The sequence below is a fragment of the Morus notabilis genome, unplaced genomic scaffold (genome assembly GCF_000414095.1).
Source record: "Morus notabilis unplaced genomic scaffold, ASM41409v2 Scaffold453, whole genome shotgun sequence".
Classification (NCBI taxonomy): domain Eukaryota; kingdom Viridiplantae; phylum Streptophyta; class Magnoliopsida; order Rosales; family Moraceae; genus Morus; species Morus notabilis.
This window is the reverse complement of record NW_010362819.1, coordinates 292150-309852: the sequence shown is the minus strand read 5'-3', so window position 1 is coordinate 309852 and position 17703 is coordinate 292150. Positions and strand designations below refer to the sequence as shown.

Genomic DNA, 17703 nt, shown 5'->3' with positions numbered 1-17703 from the left:
TCGTTAATAATAAAACCCAAAAACAAAAGTCCTCGTTAATAGTATTATTGGGGCTTGGAGGGCATTTTGGGTAATTCAATCAAGTTTCCTGGAAAATGGATGGTCTTAAACTAACGGTGTCCCTGAAATATCAGATGGGTTCCCGCGGCCACGAGGGTAACGGCTAGATTTTATTTCCTCCGCCTACTAATGGGCCTACTAGTTTGTCCAAAAGCCCGTATCAATTAAATTATGCGTTTAATTTATTGCGGCCACGAGGGTAACGGCTAGATTTTATTTCCTCCGCCTACTAATGGGCTTACTAGTTTGTCCAAAAGTCCGTGTCAATTAAATTATGCCGTTTAATTTATTAATTTAAATTTTTAATTTATAAAAAAATAAAATATAGGCTAATATAAAAAGTTTAAGAAAGTATATAGGTTAATTTTTAGTTATAGAAATTAATAGGTCATAATTTGTCAAATTATTGACAAACTTGTTAAGTTATGGTTCATACTCAGACAAGTTATGGATAAAAACTGTCAATAACTTGTCAAGTTATAGTTCATAACCATACAAGTTATGGACAAAAACAGTAATTTAGCCTATTTATTAACTTATGTAAACTATTGGCCTATTAATTTTAATTCATCTCAAGTCTTAGCATATTTCTCTCTTTCTCCCTTTTTAATTCGAATTGAGATGTAGTTTTATGTGAGAGCCTTTTATTGTAATAAAAAAGTTAAATGTGATTATTTTTTAAAACTTTTTACTATAACAAAACTTAAATTCTAAACTCGAATCGATAAAATAAACGGGATTATAGTTTGTCCTCTTGATCATGTTACTTCTCTCTCTCTTAATCGTATTAATTAAAACCTAAGGAAGCGATGTTCCGTACTGAAATCCAAATACTCAGTACGGAATTACCCTCGCAAAATTGCAACGAAGAAGCAGCAGCAGAAAATGCATCTACATAACTTGCTCAACGGATCTTTTACTAGGGAAGACTTATTGGTGTTCTGCATTTCTGAATGTAATCTTATACTAAAATCAATTAGATAAAAATAAATAAATAAATAAAAATAAAAATTCACGGTTCATCTATTGTGATTAGAATATGACCATTTAAAACTTGATAATACTTTAGATGGAATTTCTTGAATTTTATACATGATATACTTGACTCTTGAGAGGGAAAAAAAATCCTCAGCCACCTAGTTCTTAGCGATCTTTATCACGTCCAACTATAGTGTCAAAGTAGTACAACACTCAATCATTAGTAAGAGCATTTGTAGTTGCGGAGATGATTAAAGAAAAACGGTGAACCCCAGGTTATGATTATAATGATTTCGACTTATTAGTTATTCATGGTTTTTTTTTTTTTAACGAAATTTAAAAGAAATTTAAATTTAAATTATAATTTTATTTAAGTTCATGTTTCGACTTATTAGTTATTCATGGTTTTTTTTTTTTTAACGAAATTTAAATTTAAATTATAATTTTATTTAAGTTCATATTTTTTTTTTTTAAATTTGAGTTTAAACTCAAATTTATGACTAAATTCGAGTTCAAGTTTCCTCTTCAACTAAACTCAAATTAATAAATAATATTTTTTCTATTCTTAAAAATGTCATAACTTTTTTTGTTTTAATTCTGATAGAGATAATTTTTTTTCTATGCATTCACAACGAAAAAACGAATAAAACTCCACTCATATACTCTATTAAAATTTTTCAACACCATTGAGTTTTTATTAAAATATTATCTAAATACAAATTTAAGTTTTGATCCACTCAAACACAAACTCAAATGAATTCTCAATTCAAATCATATCTCAAATGTGCACGTCTAAACACAAACTCAAATTACAACTTCAACTCAAGTTATAACTCAAAATCATCACTCAAATAACTTAACTCAAAAATGCAAAAAAAACAACCCCTTAATACTCCAAATGCAGGCTTACGATTCTTTGGATCATCAAAAGGAAACAAAAACATTTACCAGCATATTCTCTTATTAGTACTGAAGCATCTAGTACATGGTTCAAGAATTGGATTCATCATTTTTATCCTTATAGCAGAAACCTTTTTTTTTTTTTTTTTTTTCCAGTTACTACGGCGTAAAACACAAGGTTTCAGAAACATATGTACGTCACTTAGTAAACACCAGAACGAAGTTGTTTAAGGATGAGAATGGGATACAAGTGAAGATCAATAGCTAATTTCACTGGTACGTTTTGGTGTTCATTTATCCATCCAGATCACACATCTGAGACAACACCCTTCAAGAAGCAAATCGAAAGCTTTGTTGATATCGTCAAACCCGATCTCGTGTGTCACGAACTTATCCAGCTCAAGTTCCTATTGTAAAGAGGAAAAACACACAAGAAGACAAATAAGAACATACAAAAATAGGCAATATTGGGATAAAGCAACTCAAGTTACTCTAATATTGTAAGTATATTGATTCATAATATCAATCTCCAAAACAGAAATCCAAGACAAGTAAGAGTGCTAGTGCAGAAGAGAACAAGTAATGTTGTTGAGTGTCTACTTTAGAAGCATGGTAACATATAAAAGTTGAGCAAATAAATGTACATCACCTTGGATCAAAAAACTAAATAAATAAATGTACATCACCTTGTCTGTGTAACGTTTGAGGAGGACTGGAATATCAGATTTAGGTTTGAGTCCTCCAAATAAGGAACCCTGTAGGGTTTTCCCACTGTGAAGGACATCCGTAGCTGAAAGTGTCACCTGTGATCCCGGCTTGTCCACGCCTAACACAACTGTCTTTCCCCAACCCTGAAGTTGAAGAGAAAAACAACATATTGATAAACCCGTAAAAAACGTAAAACAGTTTAAGGCAAGAAGACACAAGATTAATGCTCAAACAAGCCGAATCACAGGCTTGAACACTAGTATTAATGGCGGAAATTACATAATCACAGGTTTGGGTATGGGGGTATTCGAGTGACCCCTTGCACTCCCAATCCAAACTTGTCTAAGAAGTTCTGAGTATGTTCGAATGAATCCCTCTCATGCCTTATCTAAACTATTTATACTATTCTTATTTCCAGTAACCGACTAACTACTAGCCATCCGCTTCTAAACCTCCCTCCGGATTTGCCAGCTCAACCTTTGGATTTGCCTGCTCATCTTCCCTCTGAGAATTTCCTCCCTGACTCGCATCCCCACTGCCAACCCCTGCGCCTGCCACATCCCTCTCCCGAACTCTCCTCCGCACATAGGTAAAACGCACAGGAGGCTTATCATTACCCCCGCCCCAAAGACGCACCTTGTCCTCAAGGTGGAAATGAGGAAACTGGCGATCGATGGCCTCATAGGACTCCCAGGTCGCATCATGCGCCAGAAGATGCTCCCAGCGGATCAAAACCTCAGACTCGGAATGTCCCCCTGCCACATGTTGGCGCACACCCAGTAAAGCCTCTGGCATGACGCGCAACTCCAAATCACCTGTCAACTGGGGTGGAATTGAAAACACAGCCTGACAATGGCCAACAGCACGGTGCAGCTGGGAAACATGAAATACCGGATGAATGGCAGCCTCCTCCGGCAAGCCAAGACAGTACGCCACAAGACCAACTCGGGCAGTGATAGCATAGGGACCATAGAAACGTGGACTTACTTCTCATTCCGACGTCGGGCCAAGGACACATGACGGTAGGGACGCAACTTGAGGAACACTAAATCACCAACCTCATACTGCACATCACGGCGTTTACCATCAGCCACCGATTTCATACGCTGCTGAGCGCGAAGCAAGTGAGATTTAAGTAAGTCCAGCATGGCATCCAGGTCCTGCAACTGCTGATCCACCGAGTCTACCACCGACGTCCCATGTCCATAGCGCAATAGCGGAGGTGGAGCACGGCCATAGACCACCTGAAAAGGAGTAGTGCGTGCTGCGGTATGAAATAAGGTATTATACCAATATTCAGACCAAGCTAACCACCTGTGCCATTTTCCCGGTTTATCCAATGTAAAACAACGCAAATAAGTTTCGACACGCCGGTTAACCACCTCCGTTTGACCATTCGACTATGGGTGATAAGCGATATTGCGAGCGAGAGCAATCCCCATCTGCTTGTGAAGCTCGGTCCAAAAGTGATTGAGAAATATACGATCACGGTCGGTCACAATTGTACGCGGTACCCCATGGAGGCGAACAACTTCACGTATGAAACACCTGGCCACTATTTCAGCCGAAAAGGGATGCTTCAAAGCAATGAAGTGTCCATATTTGCTAAGCCTATCCATAACCACTAGGATAGTGTCGAATCCCTCCGAACGGGGCAACCCCTCAATAAAATCCATTGAAATATCCTCCCACACTCGTTCAGGAATGGGCAGTGGCTGTAACAGGCCACTAGGTGCTAACGTGGAGGCCTTGCAACGCTGGCAAACGTCACATGCAGCCACATACGTGGTCACATCCTTCTTCATCCCCGACCAAAACTAATCCGCTGCCAAGCGGCGGTATGTCTTAAAGACCCCCGAATGACCTCCTAAAACGCCGTCATGATAAGCGTGAAGCAGTTTAGGAATGAAAGGCGAACCCCTAGGCACTACCATTCTGCCCCCATACAACAACCGCCCCTGCACTAAGGAAAATCTAGGATAGTCCTCGGACTGGAGCTGTAATGCTGAAACAATCCGACCCAGCTGCTCATCTTACAATACCTGTTGCTGCAGCTCCTGCGTGTTTACAATGGAAGAGACCAGCAATGCACTCAACTCCGGTGAGTAAACAACACGAGAAAGAGCATCCGCGGCGCGATTTTCCTGCCCAGGTTTGTACTGAATTTCGAAATCATATCACAACAATTTAGTAAGCCACTTTTGGTGCTCTACGCTCACGAGACGTTGTTCCAACAAATACTTAAGACTACGCTGGTTAGTACGAATCACAAAATGTCGACCAAGCAAATATGGCCGCCCCTTTTACACTGCCAACACAATGGCCATTAGTTCCCTCTCATACACCGATTTCCCTTGAGCCCGCGAAGATAAAGCTTGGCTAAAATATGTAATGGGTTGCTGGTTCTGCATTAACACTGCCCCCACGCCATATCTCGAAGCATCAGTTTCGAGCATAAATGGTTGCGTGAAATCAGGAAGAGATAAAACCGGCACTAAGGATATAGCGCGTTTTAAACAAGAGAAAGCCTGCTCTGCTTCCGCTGACCACTGAAACCCATCCTTCCGGAGTAGATTTGTTAAAGGCCCTGCGATGTGGCTATACCCCGCAACAAACTTCCTGTAATACCCTGTCAACCCCAAAAAATCGCACAAGTCACGCACCATAGTCGAGACTGGCCAATTCAGCATTGCATCAATTTTTGCTTGGTCGGCTGACACTCCTTTACTCGAGACAATGTGTCCCAAATACTCCAAAGACTGCTGGCCAAAACTACACTTCTTCGCATTAGCGAAAAGATGGTGCTGCTGTAAAACTGTCAATACTTGATTCAAGTGTTGTACATGTTCCTCCAACGTCCGGCTATAAACAAGTATGTCATCGAAGAAAACTAAGACGAACTTACGGAGGAATGCTCGCAGCACCTCATTCATGAGTGACTGGAAAGTTGCGGGAGCATTTGTAAGTCCAAACGGCATCACCAAAAACTCATAATGGCCATCATGTGTGCAAAAAACAGTTTTGGGCACATCCTCCAATTTGACTCTAATCTGGTGATATCCCGACTTAAGGTCAATCTTGGAAAAAATTGCCGCCCCGTGAAGCTCGTCGAAAAGTTCATCAATAATCGGAATAGGAAAACGGTCTGGCACTGTTTCCTTATTTGGTAGTCTACACAGAAACGCCAACTAACATCTTTCTTCTTGACTAAGAGCACGGGACTGGAGTATGGACTCACATTAGGCCGAATAATCCTTGCGGCCAACATTTCTCCAACCAACTTCTCAATCTCTTCCTTTTGGACCTACGGATATCGATAAAGTCAAACATTAATTGGAGAAGTTCCCGTCTTGAGCACTATCGCATGGTCCTTCGCACACTCTGGAGGCAACTTTGCAAGCATTTCGAACACTGAAGCTCTACAACGAAGCACCTCTGCCAATTCTTCAGGTACTTTCCAATCACTCTCTAGAGCACTCAACTCCATGTTGTTCCATTCAAGCCACAACCCTTGCCCCTCTTGGCTAAACGCCCTCTGCAAGGCCTTTAAGGACACCGAAGATCTATTTAATCTGGGGTCCCCTTTCAAAGATACTAGACGGTTCCCCACCGTGAATTTCATGGTCAAATTCTTCCAATTCACCATCATAACCCCAAGAGTCTCCAGCCACTGAATTCCCAGAATCATATCTGAACTTCCTAACTCCAGGGGCAGGAAATCCTCCATGACCTCTACCTCCTACAAGGTGACCATGATACCCCCTGCATACCCCTTCTCCCTTAACAGACAATCCAGTACCCATAATCACCCCATAATCACATGTTCGGTCCACTGGCAATTCCAATTTTCTCACTAATTCGACAGAAATGAAATTATGTGTGGCGCCACTATCAATCAAAACTATTACCTCATTTCCACGCAACATTCCTTTGAGTTTCATGGTCTTCGGTGATGTAAATCCGACCACCGAGTTGAGGGATAGCTCGACCACTTGTTCATCCGCCCCAGACTCTACTTCATCTTCTTTCTCCTATGCACCTTCTTCTACTTCACAGACGATGAGTACCTACAACTCTCGGTTGGGGCAACGGTGTCCAAAAGAGTACTTCCCGTCACAACGGTAGCACAATCCCTTCTCCCTCTTCGCTTGAAGCTATGCGTCGATGAGTTTCCTGTACGGCGCAGCCCCACTGGAAGTGTCCTTGGTCTTTTCGGTTGTCACCAAAGAACGCCCCATGGCCAACGTTGGGTTTGTTACCTTTGGTTCTCCACCAAACGTTGGACTACTCCTCAGCCCAAACCCATACGAGAAAGGGCCTCCCTTATTCCACGAACTCACTGGAGACGTTTGGGCCTTGGGCCCGCGTACCAAGTGGTTACGCTCCTCCACCCGTTGGGCGAATTCCATTATTCGGCCCAAACCGTTGGGTTTCAACATACGAATCTCAGCCCTCACCTCCAGTTTCAAGCCATTCACGAACGCACTCTCCAAAACTTGCTCTGAAATCTCCGTTAATGGCGCGGCCAAGGTCTCGAACTGCCGGCGGTACTCCCTCACCGTAGTCTCCTGACGCAGCGACAAGAACTTTTCACAAAGAGTTCCTTCTTACATCAAACGAAAACGCTCCAACACCATTTGTTTCATCTCTGCCCAATCTCGGATCTCCCGCCTACGATCTTCCCACTGGATCCAGGCTAGGGCTTCTCCTTCCAGACTCACCACCGCCACGTCCAATTTTTCCATCTCCGACAGCCTATTCATGGAGAAATATCTTTATGCCCTAAAAATCCATCCATCTGGATTTTCACCATCGAAAACCGGCATCTCCACCCTTCGAGTACGAAATTCCGCGCGAGCTCCTCCCTCTCGCCATTCTTCCGGTCTTTCTTCCGTTTCCGCCGTTGGTGCTGGTTGCTCCACCGGAATTCCGTTTTCCGTCTCCGGCGTCTCCCGATCTGCAGAACCCCGCTACTTCAATAACTCGTCCATCCTTGTCAACAACAACTCAAGCCCTTGCTCCAATCGAGGTATTTTCCCAACATCCTCACGCATCGATTCCACCTCCTTCAACAATTCTTCCCTACTTCCCTCCGATCTTTCCTTATCTCAATCGTCAGTCTTCCTCATCATCCCAGAAAAGTGCTCTGATACCAATTGATAAACCCGTAGAAAACGTAAAACAATTTAAGGCAAGAAGACACAAGATTAATGCTCAAACAGGTCGAATCACAGGCTTGAACACTAGTATTAATTGCGGAAATTACAAAATCACAGGTTTGGGTATGGGGGTATTCGAGTGACCCCTTGCACTCCCAATCCAAACTTGTCTAAGAAGCTCTGAGTATGTTCGAATGAATCCCTCTCATGCCTTATCTAAACTATTTATACTATTCCTATTTCCAGTAACTAACTTCCCTTAACAACCCAGCCTAACCGACTAACTACTAGCCATCCGCTTCTAAACCTCCCTCCGGATTTGCCAGCTCAACCTCTGGATTTGCCAGCTCATCTTCCCTTTGAGAATTTCCTCCCTGACTCGCATCCCCACTGCCAACCCCTGCGCCTGCCATATCCCTCTCCCAAACTCTCCTCCGCACATAGGTAAAACACACAGGAGGCTTATCACATATGATATGAAAAAAGCCAGTACGAAGATGAGTGCATTCAAAATTAAATGTATCAGCATTGTAATCAATAGCTAGTCACTTAGGTTGTTAGCAAAATTAGTTATATGGCCGAGAATTGTGGGACTCTGTTAGAATTAGTTACAAAATTGCTGTGGTCTCGTTCATTTTACTAATTCGAGTTTTCAATTCTAATTTTGTTACAGTTAAAAACTCTCACAAAAAGTTACATCTAATTTTTTTCTGCTACAGTAAAAAACTCACATAAAATCACATCTCAACTCGAATTAAAAACTCGAATCTGCGAACTGAACGAGGCCTAAAGCCACACACTCAGAATTCACTCCAAGGTTGGAAGAGTTTTTGCCCAAATTCTCAAAACAATCTAGTTCATTTTCTGTCATTTTCGTGAGAATCTTCATCTTTTTCTACCAGAAACCAAAATTTAGAGGATCTCTTTAATACAAGGAAAATCATCAAAAGAAATATGCAAGTTAGATAGAAATATCCAAGGAGACTTTTGTTAAGAGTTATTATGTTTGAATTAAGAGAGAGACCTTTCGACAGCAAGCATAAGCTTCTTGCACCAAGGACGCGCGCCCAACGCACTCGAAGCAATAGTCTGCACCCCCACCAGTCATCTCATTGATCACCTACAACCAGAAAGCAACCTTAAAAAACAAAAATAATAATAATAATAATAATAATAATAATAATAATAATAATAACAACAAAAGTAACTCTATCACATAACAAATATTTTATCAACCAACAGTAGTACACCTTTCTTGATAGTGGATTAAATTACAATAACAAACAATGAAAAGTGAACATTTTGCCACTAAGTTCACAACATAGTTTATTGAGAGAAAAAACCTGGCTCACAGATTTGTCCCCGGAGTTTGCTCCATTGACAAAGTCTGTCACTCCAAACTTTTTTCCTGTTAAAAGGGCAATAATAATAATAATAACAATAGTTAAGATCACTGATCCATTATAAACAAACTTTTGATACAAAGGCAACGGTGCTACATCATAGATTTAAAAAATAATAATAAAATAAAAAGAAAAAGATCCAAAGCTATTTATTTACTTTAATGGAAAGGCAAAATCACGTTATTTTTCATGAAACTCTACGTACCAACTTCAAATTTATCAGGGTTCACGTCAACACCAATAATTCTAGTAGCTCCACATAGTCTTGCTCCCTCTGCAACCTATAAACCCAACCAATACATATAAAAGCTTCTCCAATGGCCCATAAATCAGAACCAAAATCAAGGAAGGGACAAAAAAACTTTTCAAGAAAAAAAAAATAAAAATCATACAGCTAATCCAATCGACCCCAATCCAAATATAGCAACAGTAGATCCTGCCTCCACATCAGCAGATCTCCAAGCAGCACCGACCCCTAAAATCTCAGTATATGGTAAAAATGTGTTTCCAAAACTTATGAACATAGAAATTAAAAATAAAAAAAAATAAAAAAAACTTACCTGTTGATATCCCACAACTAAGGAGACAGGCCCGGTTCGGAGGGATAGTAGGATCGACTTTGGTCAAGTGGGCAATGTCTACAACCGTATACTCGGAAAAGCTTGAAACGGAAAGAAAATGGTATATAGGATGTCCATTGAGGTCAATGAATCTGGTGGTCTGATCATGTCTAGGCATAAAAGGAGAGACCTTGAAAGGGAGTTTGGAACAGAGGTTGCTCTTCTTCGATTTGCAATCTGCGCATTCCCTGCAATCTGGCAAGAAAATTGGGATCACTGTGTCTCCTTCTGTTACCTCATCTACACCTTCTCCTACACTCTCCACAATCCTACATTTAAAAAATAAAAATAAAAATAATAATAATCAAGCGTTAATTCTGGGTAATGTTGATGAAAAGTCAACGGTAACTTTGACTTCTTACCCTATAGCTTCGTGACCGAGGATTCTTGGAAAAACTCCAGGGAAGTCCTTTAACAATATTAAACAAAACTGATAAGTTTTAATCTTTCCTTATTATTCCCAAGAATACTATATATAAGTGACGAAATCGTAATTTAAAATACTATATATATATATATATATATTTGGTAATTAAAATGGAGATGAAAACAAACCTTCATTTTCCAGAAAGTGACATCGCTATGACAGAGAGAGGTGCAGATAATTCGAATCCGAACTTCGCGAGGCATCGGCGGAGCCACAAAGATCTCCTCAATCACCAGTGGCTCACCAGCTACACGACTAATCGCAGCTACAAATGCGAAATTCATCAGTTTCAGACTCTTCAAACAGAACAAAAAGACTTTCAGAAATCTCTTTAATAAATGTATATATAGTGTGTATATATATATATATGTATGTATGTATGTATATATACCTCTGCATCGAATAGGCTTCCCTGCGGTTTCATGACTTGATGATTTCTTCTCCTCCATAAGCGCAGAGCTGATCAAGAAGAAGAGTCTGACACTGATCAGTCTCTTGATTACTCTCTCTCTTCGTAGACATCTTCAAGTCGTTTTTTTTGTGGCAGATTTATTAAAATGCTCATAGTAGCCGATCCAGCAACTTTGGATGCCTGACAGTGACCGTTGACCGTCATCTTTTAAGATGTTGCATTGTGAAATTGTTGGTGGTTAGGTTTTACCTTTTAAAACCACTGCCGAAACTAGAAACCGAATCATTTTTTGCCACTTCGATGTCCACTCCCCAAACCGTCGCATCGGAAGGCTATTTCTATTTTGTGGTCAGGATTCATTTGGGAGCCAAACAAAAGCCCATCACCTTTCGTCTCCCTTTCTCACTCTTTTGAAATTGATTTTTTTTTTTTAAATGCCCTTTCTTTTACTGTTACCAGAAAACGACAAGAAAAAAAGCTGTTACGTCGTTTTGTGATCTAGGCATTTGAAATTTGGTAAATTGGTTGTTGTCATCTTGTTGTCATCTTCGTATATCTAGGTCCCGTTCATTTCGCTTATTTAAATTTAAAATTCAAATTTTATTACAGTAAAAAACTCTAACAAATAATCACATTTAATTTTTTTATTACAGTAAAAAGCTCTCACATAAAATCACATCTCAACTCGAATTAAAAACTCAAATCAACGAACTAAACGGGCCCTAATAAATGAAAAAAAAAAAAAAAAAAGTCGGTTGTTGCTGTGTCATGTCGGAGTGAATCAGAGATTGTAAGAAGTTATAAATAAAAAATAAAGAGTAAAAATTTTGACATAAACATTTTTAAAAAGTATTTATTAAAATTATTCAAATATAAATTTTTGTCAACAACTGTCGTTTCTTAAGAGTTGACAAAAGCCCAACATGGTAAAAGTAAATTAACAGGGTTGATCAGTCAGCGACTTTAACGTTTTTCGTTTGAGTGGACAAGAAAAGATTCCATGCACCAACCAGGAATCATGTGCCTTAACTGCAAATCGTACTAAATAATTTCCAATTCGTCTAGATTATCTACATTGTCAAGTACTAGTTGGTGTAGACCTTTCTAAACACCCTATCCTTTTTTTTTTGAAAATTTTTCGAAATATCCTATCAAATATGAAAATGATATCTAATAACGACTCTAACATGTTACTAATTAAAGACTCATTTAATTTATTAATTTGAGTTAAGATGTGATTTTATGTAATAATTTTTTTATTATAATAATAAAATTAAATGTGATTATTTCTAAAAATTTTTTATTATAATAAAACTTAAATTTTAAAATTAAATCAGGTTGAATCGTTCGATATTAGGTGAGCTTCAGCTTTACATTGTTCTGGGATGATATATTAATTTAGCTGTCCCAAGAAGAAAACAAAAGAAGAATATGAGGAAAGAATCATATTGGAACAAGAATTAAATGCACTATAAAAATATAATATAAAAAATATTGGCTTATTACACTACACCTCTTGTATTTTTATAAAATGATAGAGACACACCCCTTGATTAAAACTAATCACATCAACATCCCCTGTTTTTAATTCTGTTAAATTTAAACGTGAAAAAGACAAAAATACCCTGATTAATATCAGCTAATGATCTAATAATCCTAAATCTCAGCCGCCCATTCACTTAGAATCTCGTTTATTTTACCGATTTAAATTTAGAATTTAAATTTTATTATAATAAAAAGTTCTCAAAAACAGTCATGTCGTTTTGTGATCTAGGCATTTGAAATTTGGTAAATTGGTTGTTGTCATATTGTTGTCATCTTCGTATATCTAGGTCCCGTTCATTTCGCTTATTTAAATTTAAAATTTAAATTTTATTACAGTAAAAAACTCTAACAAATAATTACATTTCATTTTTTTATTACAGTAAAAAGCTCTCACATAAAATCACATCTCAACTCGAATTAAAAACTCAAATCAACGAACTAAACGGGCCCTAATACATGAAAAAAAAAAAAAAAAAGTCGGTTGTTGCTGTGTCATGTCGGAGTGAATCAGAGATTGTAAGAAGTTATAAATAAAAAATAAAGAGTAAAAATTTTGACATAAACATTTTTAAAAAGTATTTATTAAAATTATTCAAATATAAATTTTTGTCAACAACTGTCGTTTCTTAAGAGTTGACAAAAGCCCAACATGGTAAAAGTAAATTAACAGGGTTGATCAGTCAGCGACTTTAACGTTTTTCGTTTGAGTGGACAAGAAAAGATTCCATGCACCAACCAGGAATCATGTGCCTTAACTGCAAATCGTACTAAATAATTTCCAATTCGTCTAGATTATCTACATTGTCAAGTACTAGTTGGTGTAGACCTTTCTAAACACCCTATCCTTTTTTTTTTGAAAATTTTTCGAAATATCCTATCAAATATGAAAATGATATCTAATAACGACTCTAACATGTTACTAATTAAAGACTCATTTAATTTATTAATTTGAGTTAAGATGTGATTTTATGTAATAATTTTTTTATTATAATAATAAAATTAAATGTGATTGTTTCTGAAAATTTTTTATTATAATAAAACTTAAATTTTAAAATTAAATCAATAAAATAAATGAGGTTGAATCGTTTGATATTAGGTGAGCTTCAGCTTTACATTGTTCTGGGATGATATATTAATTTAGCTGTCCCAAGAAGAAAACAAAAGAAGAATATGAGGAAAGAATCATATTGGAACAAGAGAAACGACAAGGACTCTTAAAAAAAAGGGGAAAACGACAAGGACGCCTATGAGATGCGATGCGGTACAGATGAGACAGCGAGTCAAATGATTTAAGCCATTGACTAACGATTGCGGAGTCACAAGTATGTAGCCTATCTTACGTGGGGAGTTGAAATAGCATATCATCACTCATCAGTGCCTGTTTCTTCTTCTATGTATTTATTTTGAAATTTTTACACGATATAATCTCGTTTATTTTACCGATTTAAATTTAGAATTTAAATTTTATTATAGTAAAAAGTTCTCAAAAACAGTCATATTTAACTTTTTTGTTACAGTAAAAAATTCTCATATAAAATCACATCTCAACTCAAATTATAAACTCAAATTAGTGAAGTGAACGCCGTAATGTATCTTTATATATATATATATATATATATATTCTTATGACGTGTCGTTTTGAAGTATGAAAAGGCACTTGTTCTGACGTTCTAACTTGTAAGAACAAATAATTCTATAAGGGAAAAGAAGGAGAAGAAGCACAAATAATAATGACAGCATTCAGTACCAGAAAAGTGTTGCGGTCCAAGTTTATATTTATATATATATTAAGAAAGTGCCGTTTTGAAAGAACAAAAAACAGGCTTAATAATTTATTTATTTTTAGTTTAAAAAAAAAGAAAAAAATAACATGCGGTCTATATGAAATACAAGAATAACGACAGCTTTCGGTGAATAAAACAACTTATCGTTTATATGCATTAAGGCATGTATGAACGGCACGTCATTTATTGTTAACATGCGGTTTTCCAAGAGAAAACACGACAGTTTGAACAAAGATGACACGTGGTTTGAAAAGAAACCTCATTGTTTAAAATAAGATTATTTTCTTAAACACTTCGTAAGTACCTTTCGAATATGTATTTTATTTTAAAATATCCCTAATTTTTCAAAATAATTCCAAACAACTCTTAATGTATAAAAAACCCTTATGTTCTATTTATAAACTTTAACAGTTTTACTCATGTGACGATAATTAGAGATATTAATTTCTAATTAACTTATAAAAATATCACCATTTTTTAAACATGGTTCGCATCTTGTTCATGAGTTCCCTTGGCAAAACCAGATATTCAACACTTTTGAAAAAAAAAAAATCCAAATCAAAAGAACACTGAAATTTCAAGAGAAAAACATCTGAAAAAAATACCAAGATCAAAAGAACACCATAATTTCAAGAGAAAAATATTTTGCTTCTTCTCAAACCAATTATGCTTGGAAAAAAAAAAAAGCTTCTCATTCCATTGAGAATTATGTTTTTTGTCCATAATACCATGTAGAACTATCTCTCATTTCAAGACCCTAGTGTACCCAGATAAACTCAAAGCAATTTTACCTCTAGTACATGGGATTACCTCTGCGAATGCTCATACCAAAAAACAAATCCATAAAATAACACTTACCTTGCAAACACGACCAATCACAACCAACCCAAGCACTTACCTTGCACAAATGACAGCCAACCCAATCTTGTCAGGGCAATTCAAAGGAGAAAAGGAAAAAAAAAATAAAATCCAACCAACCCCTTCAAATCCACCCCCCTCACGAGCAAGCCATCCCATTGCACAGTCTAAGCCGCCGTGATTATGAGCTCGCAATCGCAAACCCACCCGTCATCGTGAACTCAACCAATTGCAAACCAACCTCCTGTTGTAAGCCTAGGTCATCGCGATATGGAGCTCCCATCATTAGCCTCTATGCGCCGTTGTGAACCTAAGCCGCGTACAATCTTCACTGTTGTGAGCTCACCCCACCACAAGCTAGCCCCTACCGTCGTGAGTTTCCATGCTTGTTGTCTCTACTATACACCCAACAGAAGAAAATCGGTTACAAACTTTAGAACTTTTAGGACTTTCTTTTTTCCTTATGAGTTTTAATATTTAAACATTTTTATAAGTTAATTAGAAATTATTGTCTCTAATTATCTCTAAATAACCTGCTACTCAGCAAAATTGTTAAAGTTTACAGACATAAGTGAACAAAAAGGGTAACTTTATCCTTTTTTTATACATCAGTGGTGTTTTAAATCGTTTTGAAAAATTAGAGGGCATTTTGAAACATAATACATATTTCAGGAGTATTTATAAAAATAATCCTTTAAAATATGAACGATATCTCATATTTATGTCCACGCAGCTATGAAACTCACATACAAAACTTATTGACGGACATGTTCGGCGCGTTTGTTTTCATTTTTAAAAACATTTTTCACGTTTTTTTTAGGAGCAAAAACGGAAAACGTTCTGAAGATCACGTTTGGAGACCCATTTTCTAAAAAATAAAACTGAAAACACCCATTTTCATTTCTTCTTTTATCTCAAATTTCTGAAAATGAATTTTTATCATTTTCATTTTCTCCTCCCTATTTCCTTTGACTCCTCTCCGAAATCACCGATCTCCCTCTCACCTTCTCTCCACATTCGTTGTTCTGAGCTCATCTCCTCTCATCTTAAATCCAAATCACCTTATCTGATCTCCTCATCTCTTCTCCTCACATGATCTGATCGTCCAACTGTGGAAGGTTTTTTCTTAATCGGTGAATATCTGGCCCTCCTCCTCCAAATCAATCGAGGTATGGCCCTCCTCCAGGTGTTTAGTTGGTTCTTTTTTCTGATTTTTGGATCATTTGTTCATAATTTCTCCTAACCCATAGATCTGATTTGGTATGTGATAATGAAAGAAATTTTTGTTTATTTTTTCTGTTATTGATTTCCTCTATACTCAGTCTGTGATTATGAAGGAAATTTTTGCTATTGATCGGCGGTCGTATTGCTTGTATTAAAACTTTGATATTCCTTATTTACATGTAAATTACATGAGAAACTCTCTCGATTTTTGAAACTATTTTGACAATATTTTTTTTACCATATATTTGTAATGTACTAAAAAAAACTTATTTGTAGGAGGCATGCTTGAGGAGTTTAATTACTAAGCAATTGATTGAGGATTGTATTAATTATTTAGTATATTATTTAAAGTATTATTACATTTTTTCAAAAATATAAAACTAAATGGAGTTTCAATTTTTTTTATACTAAAAAAAATCTCTGAATAAAACTATTAATCGCATTTTCAGAAATGATTCCTTCCTGAGATTGAAAATGTTTTCATTTTTGTTTTCATATAAAAAATAAAATCATTTTAGAATGGATTCCAAACGCGCACGTTATTTTCCAAATTCAACGATAACAGAAAAGGACAATCGCCATTTTCATCCGTCCGTTTTTTCAAGGGTGTTTTGTTGCCTCCCATTTCATTGGCTTTTTCTTTTTTCGTCTTTATTTCTTTCTTGCTTTCCTTTTATTTTTATAAAATATCATCCTTTTTTTTCGTACTCTTTATTTTTCTCATCAAACCTTTTTAATTCTTATTTTTTTATCCTATTATACATTTTTCATTTTTTATTTTTTTTCTAAATTGACCCTCATAAATATACTTCTTTTTAATTCTTTGTTTAAATAATTTATTTTCATATCTCTATCTATTTTTTTAAATCACGTTCTCTTAATAAAACGTTTTGTTAAGGAGTTTTTTTATTTTTATTATTTTTTTCTTTTCTCTTTTTTTTTTATTCTTATCCTTTTGTCTTATTAAACCATTTTTATTTTTCTAAATGAGATCCTAATAAAGATGTTTTATATTTTTACCAATAAAATCTCACGCGCTTATGCGTGTAGTTTCAACTAATTATGTATAAAAATGACAAGGAGCTATTGTAAAAACTAAAAACTCATAATTATGGGAAAACAATCACTCCTCTCACTCTGTATTCTCCATTTTTATTTTGACTTTTCTCTAAAATCAATGGTTTCTATGTATTTAAAATTTTGAAATCAACTAAACTAAAAGAAAAAATAAGGTCGATGTCAATTTTTAAATTACTAAGTAATGCATACCATGTCATTAGAAGAACAATTAAATATTATAAAAAACTATAAGGAGACTTAATGAAAATTATTGAAGTGGCATACATTTTTTATGTGTAAGATTAATTCAATCTAATATTTGAATAATGTTTCACAATGATATTTTGATGATTTTCTTATTTTAGGCTAATTCTTATGGTATCTTATTGGTAAGACATTTTATATTATTAGTCTAATCGCACTAGAGTGGGTCCCATAGGTATTTGTTATAGTCAATCACACCATGCCACATCTTATGACATGATTCTTGAGTGTATATTTTAAAATTCATCTTGATACTTTAAGTATCCCAAAACAAGTTCAAATGATAAAAGAGATATTCATAT

The 17703-nt window shown here is 36.2% G+C and overlaps 1 protein-coding gene across 2 annotated transcripts; it reads right to left on the bottom strand.

Moving 5' to 3' along the window:
* Positions 1-1926: 1926 nt before the first annotated feature.
* On the bottom strand, positions 1927-10989 carry LOC21394915 (alcohol dehydrogenase-like 7). 2 transcript variants are annotated; one of them, XM_024168798.1, is made up of 10 exons: positions 10647-10989; positions 10384-10551; positions 10191-10237; positions 9769-10097; positions 9601-9683; positions 9414-9489; positions 9149-9213; positions 8830-8925; positions 2625-2789; positions 1927-2345 (listed from the first exon to the last, which is right to left on the bottom strand). In XM_024168798.1, exons 1-10 carry the CDS (start codon positions 10677-10679, stop codon positions 2229-2231), a joined length of 1179 nt encoding a protein of 392 aa, XP_024024566.1. In that variant the 5' UTR covers positions 10680-10989; the 3' UTR covers positions 1927-2228. The 2 variants fall into 2 exon arrangements, with proteins under 2 accessions (XP_024024566.1, XP_010101303.1); XM_010103001.2 differs by having other exon boundaries at positions 10384-10520.
* Between the last annotated feature and the right edge of the window lie 6714 nt (positions 10990-17703).

Coding starts and splice junctions, on each gene's coding strand:
- LOC21394915 (XM_024168798.1), bottom strand. CDS start 10,679: ATGAAACCGCAGGGAAGCCTATTCGATGCAGAG. Junction 9,684..9,768: donor TAGTTGTGGGATATCAACAG/GTAAGTTTTTTT, acceptor CTGAGATTTTAG/GGGTCGGTGCTGCTTGGAGA. Junction 2,346..2,624: donor TCAAACGTTACACAGACAAG/GTGATGTACATT, acceptor TCTTTACAATAG/GAACTTGAGCTGGATAAGTT.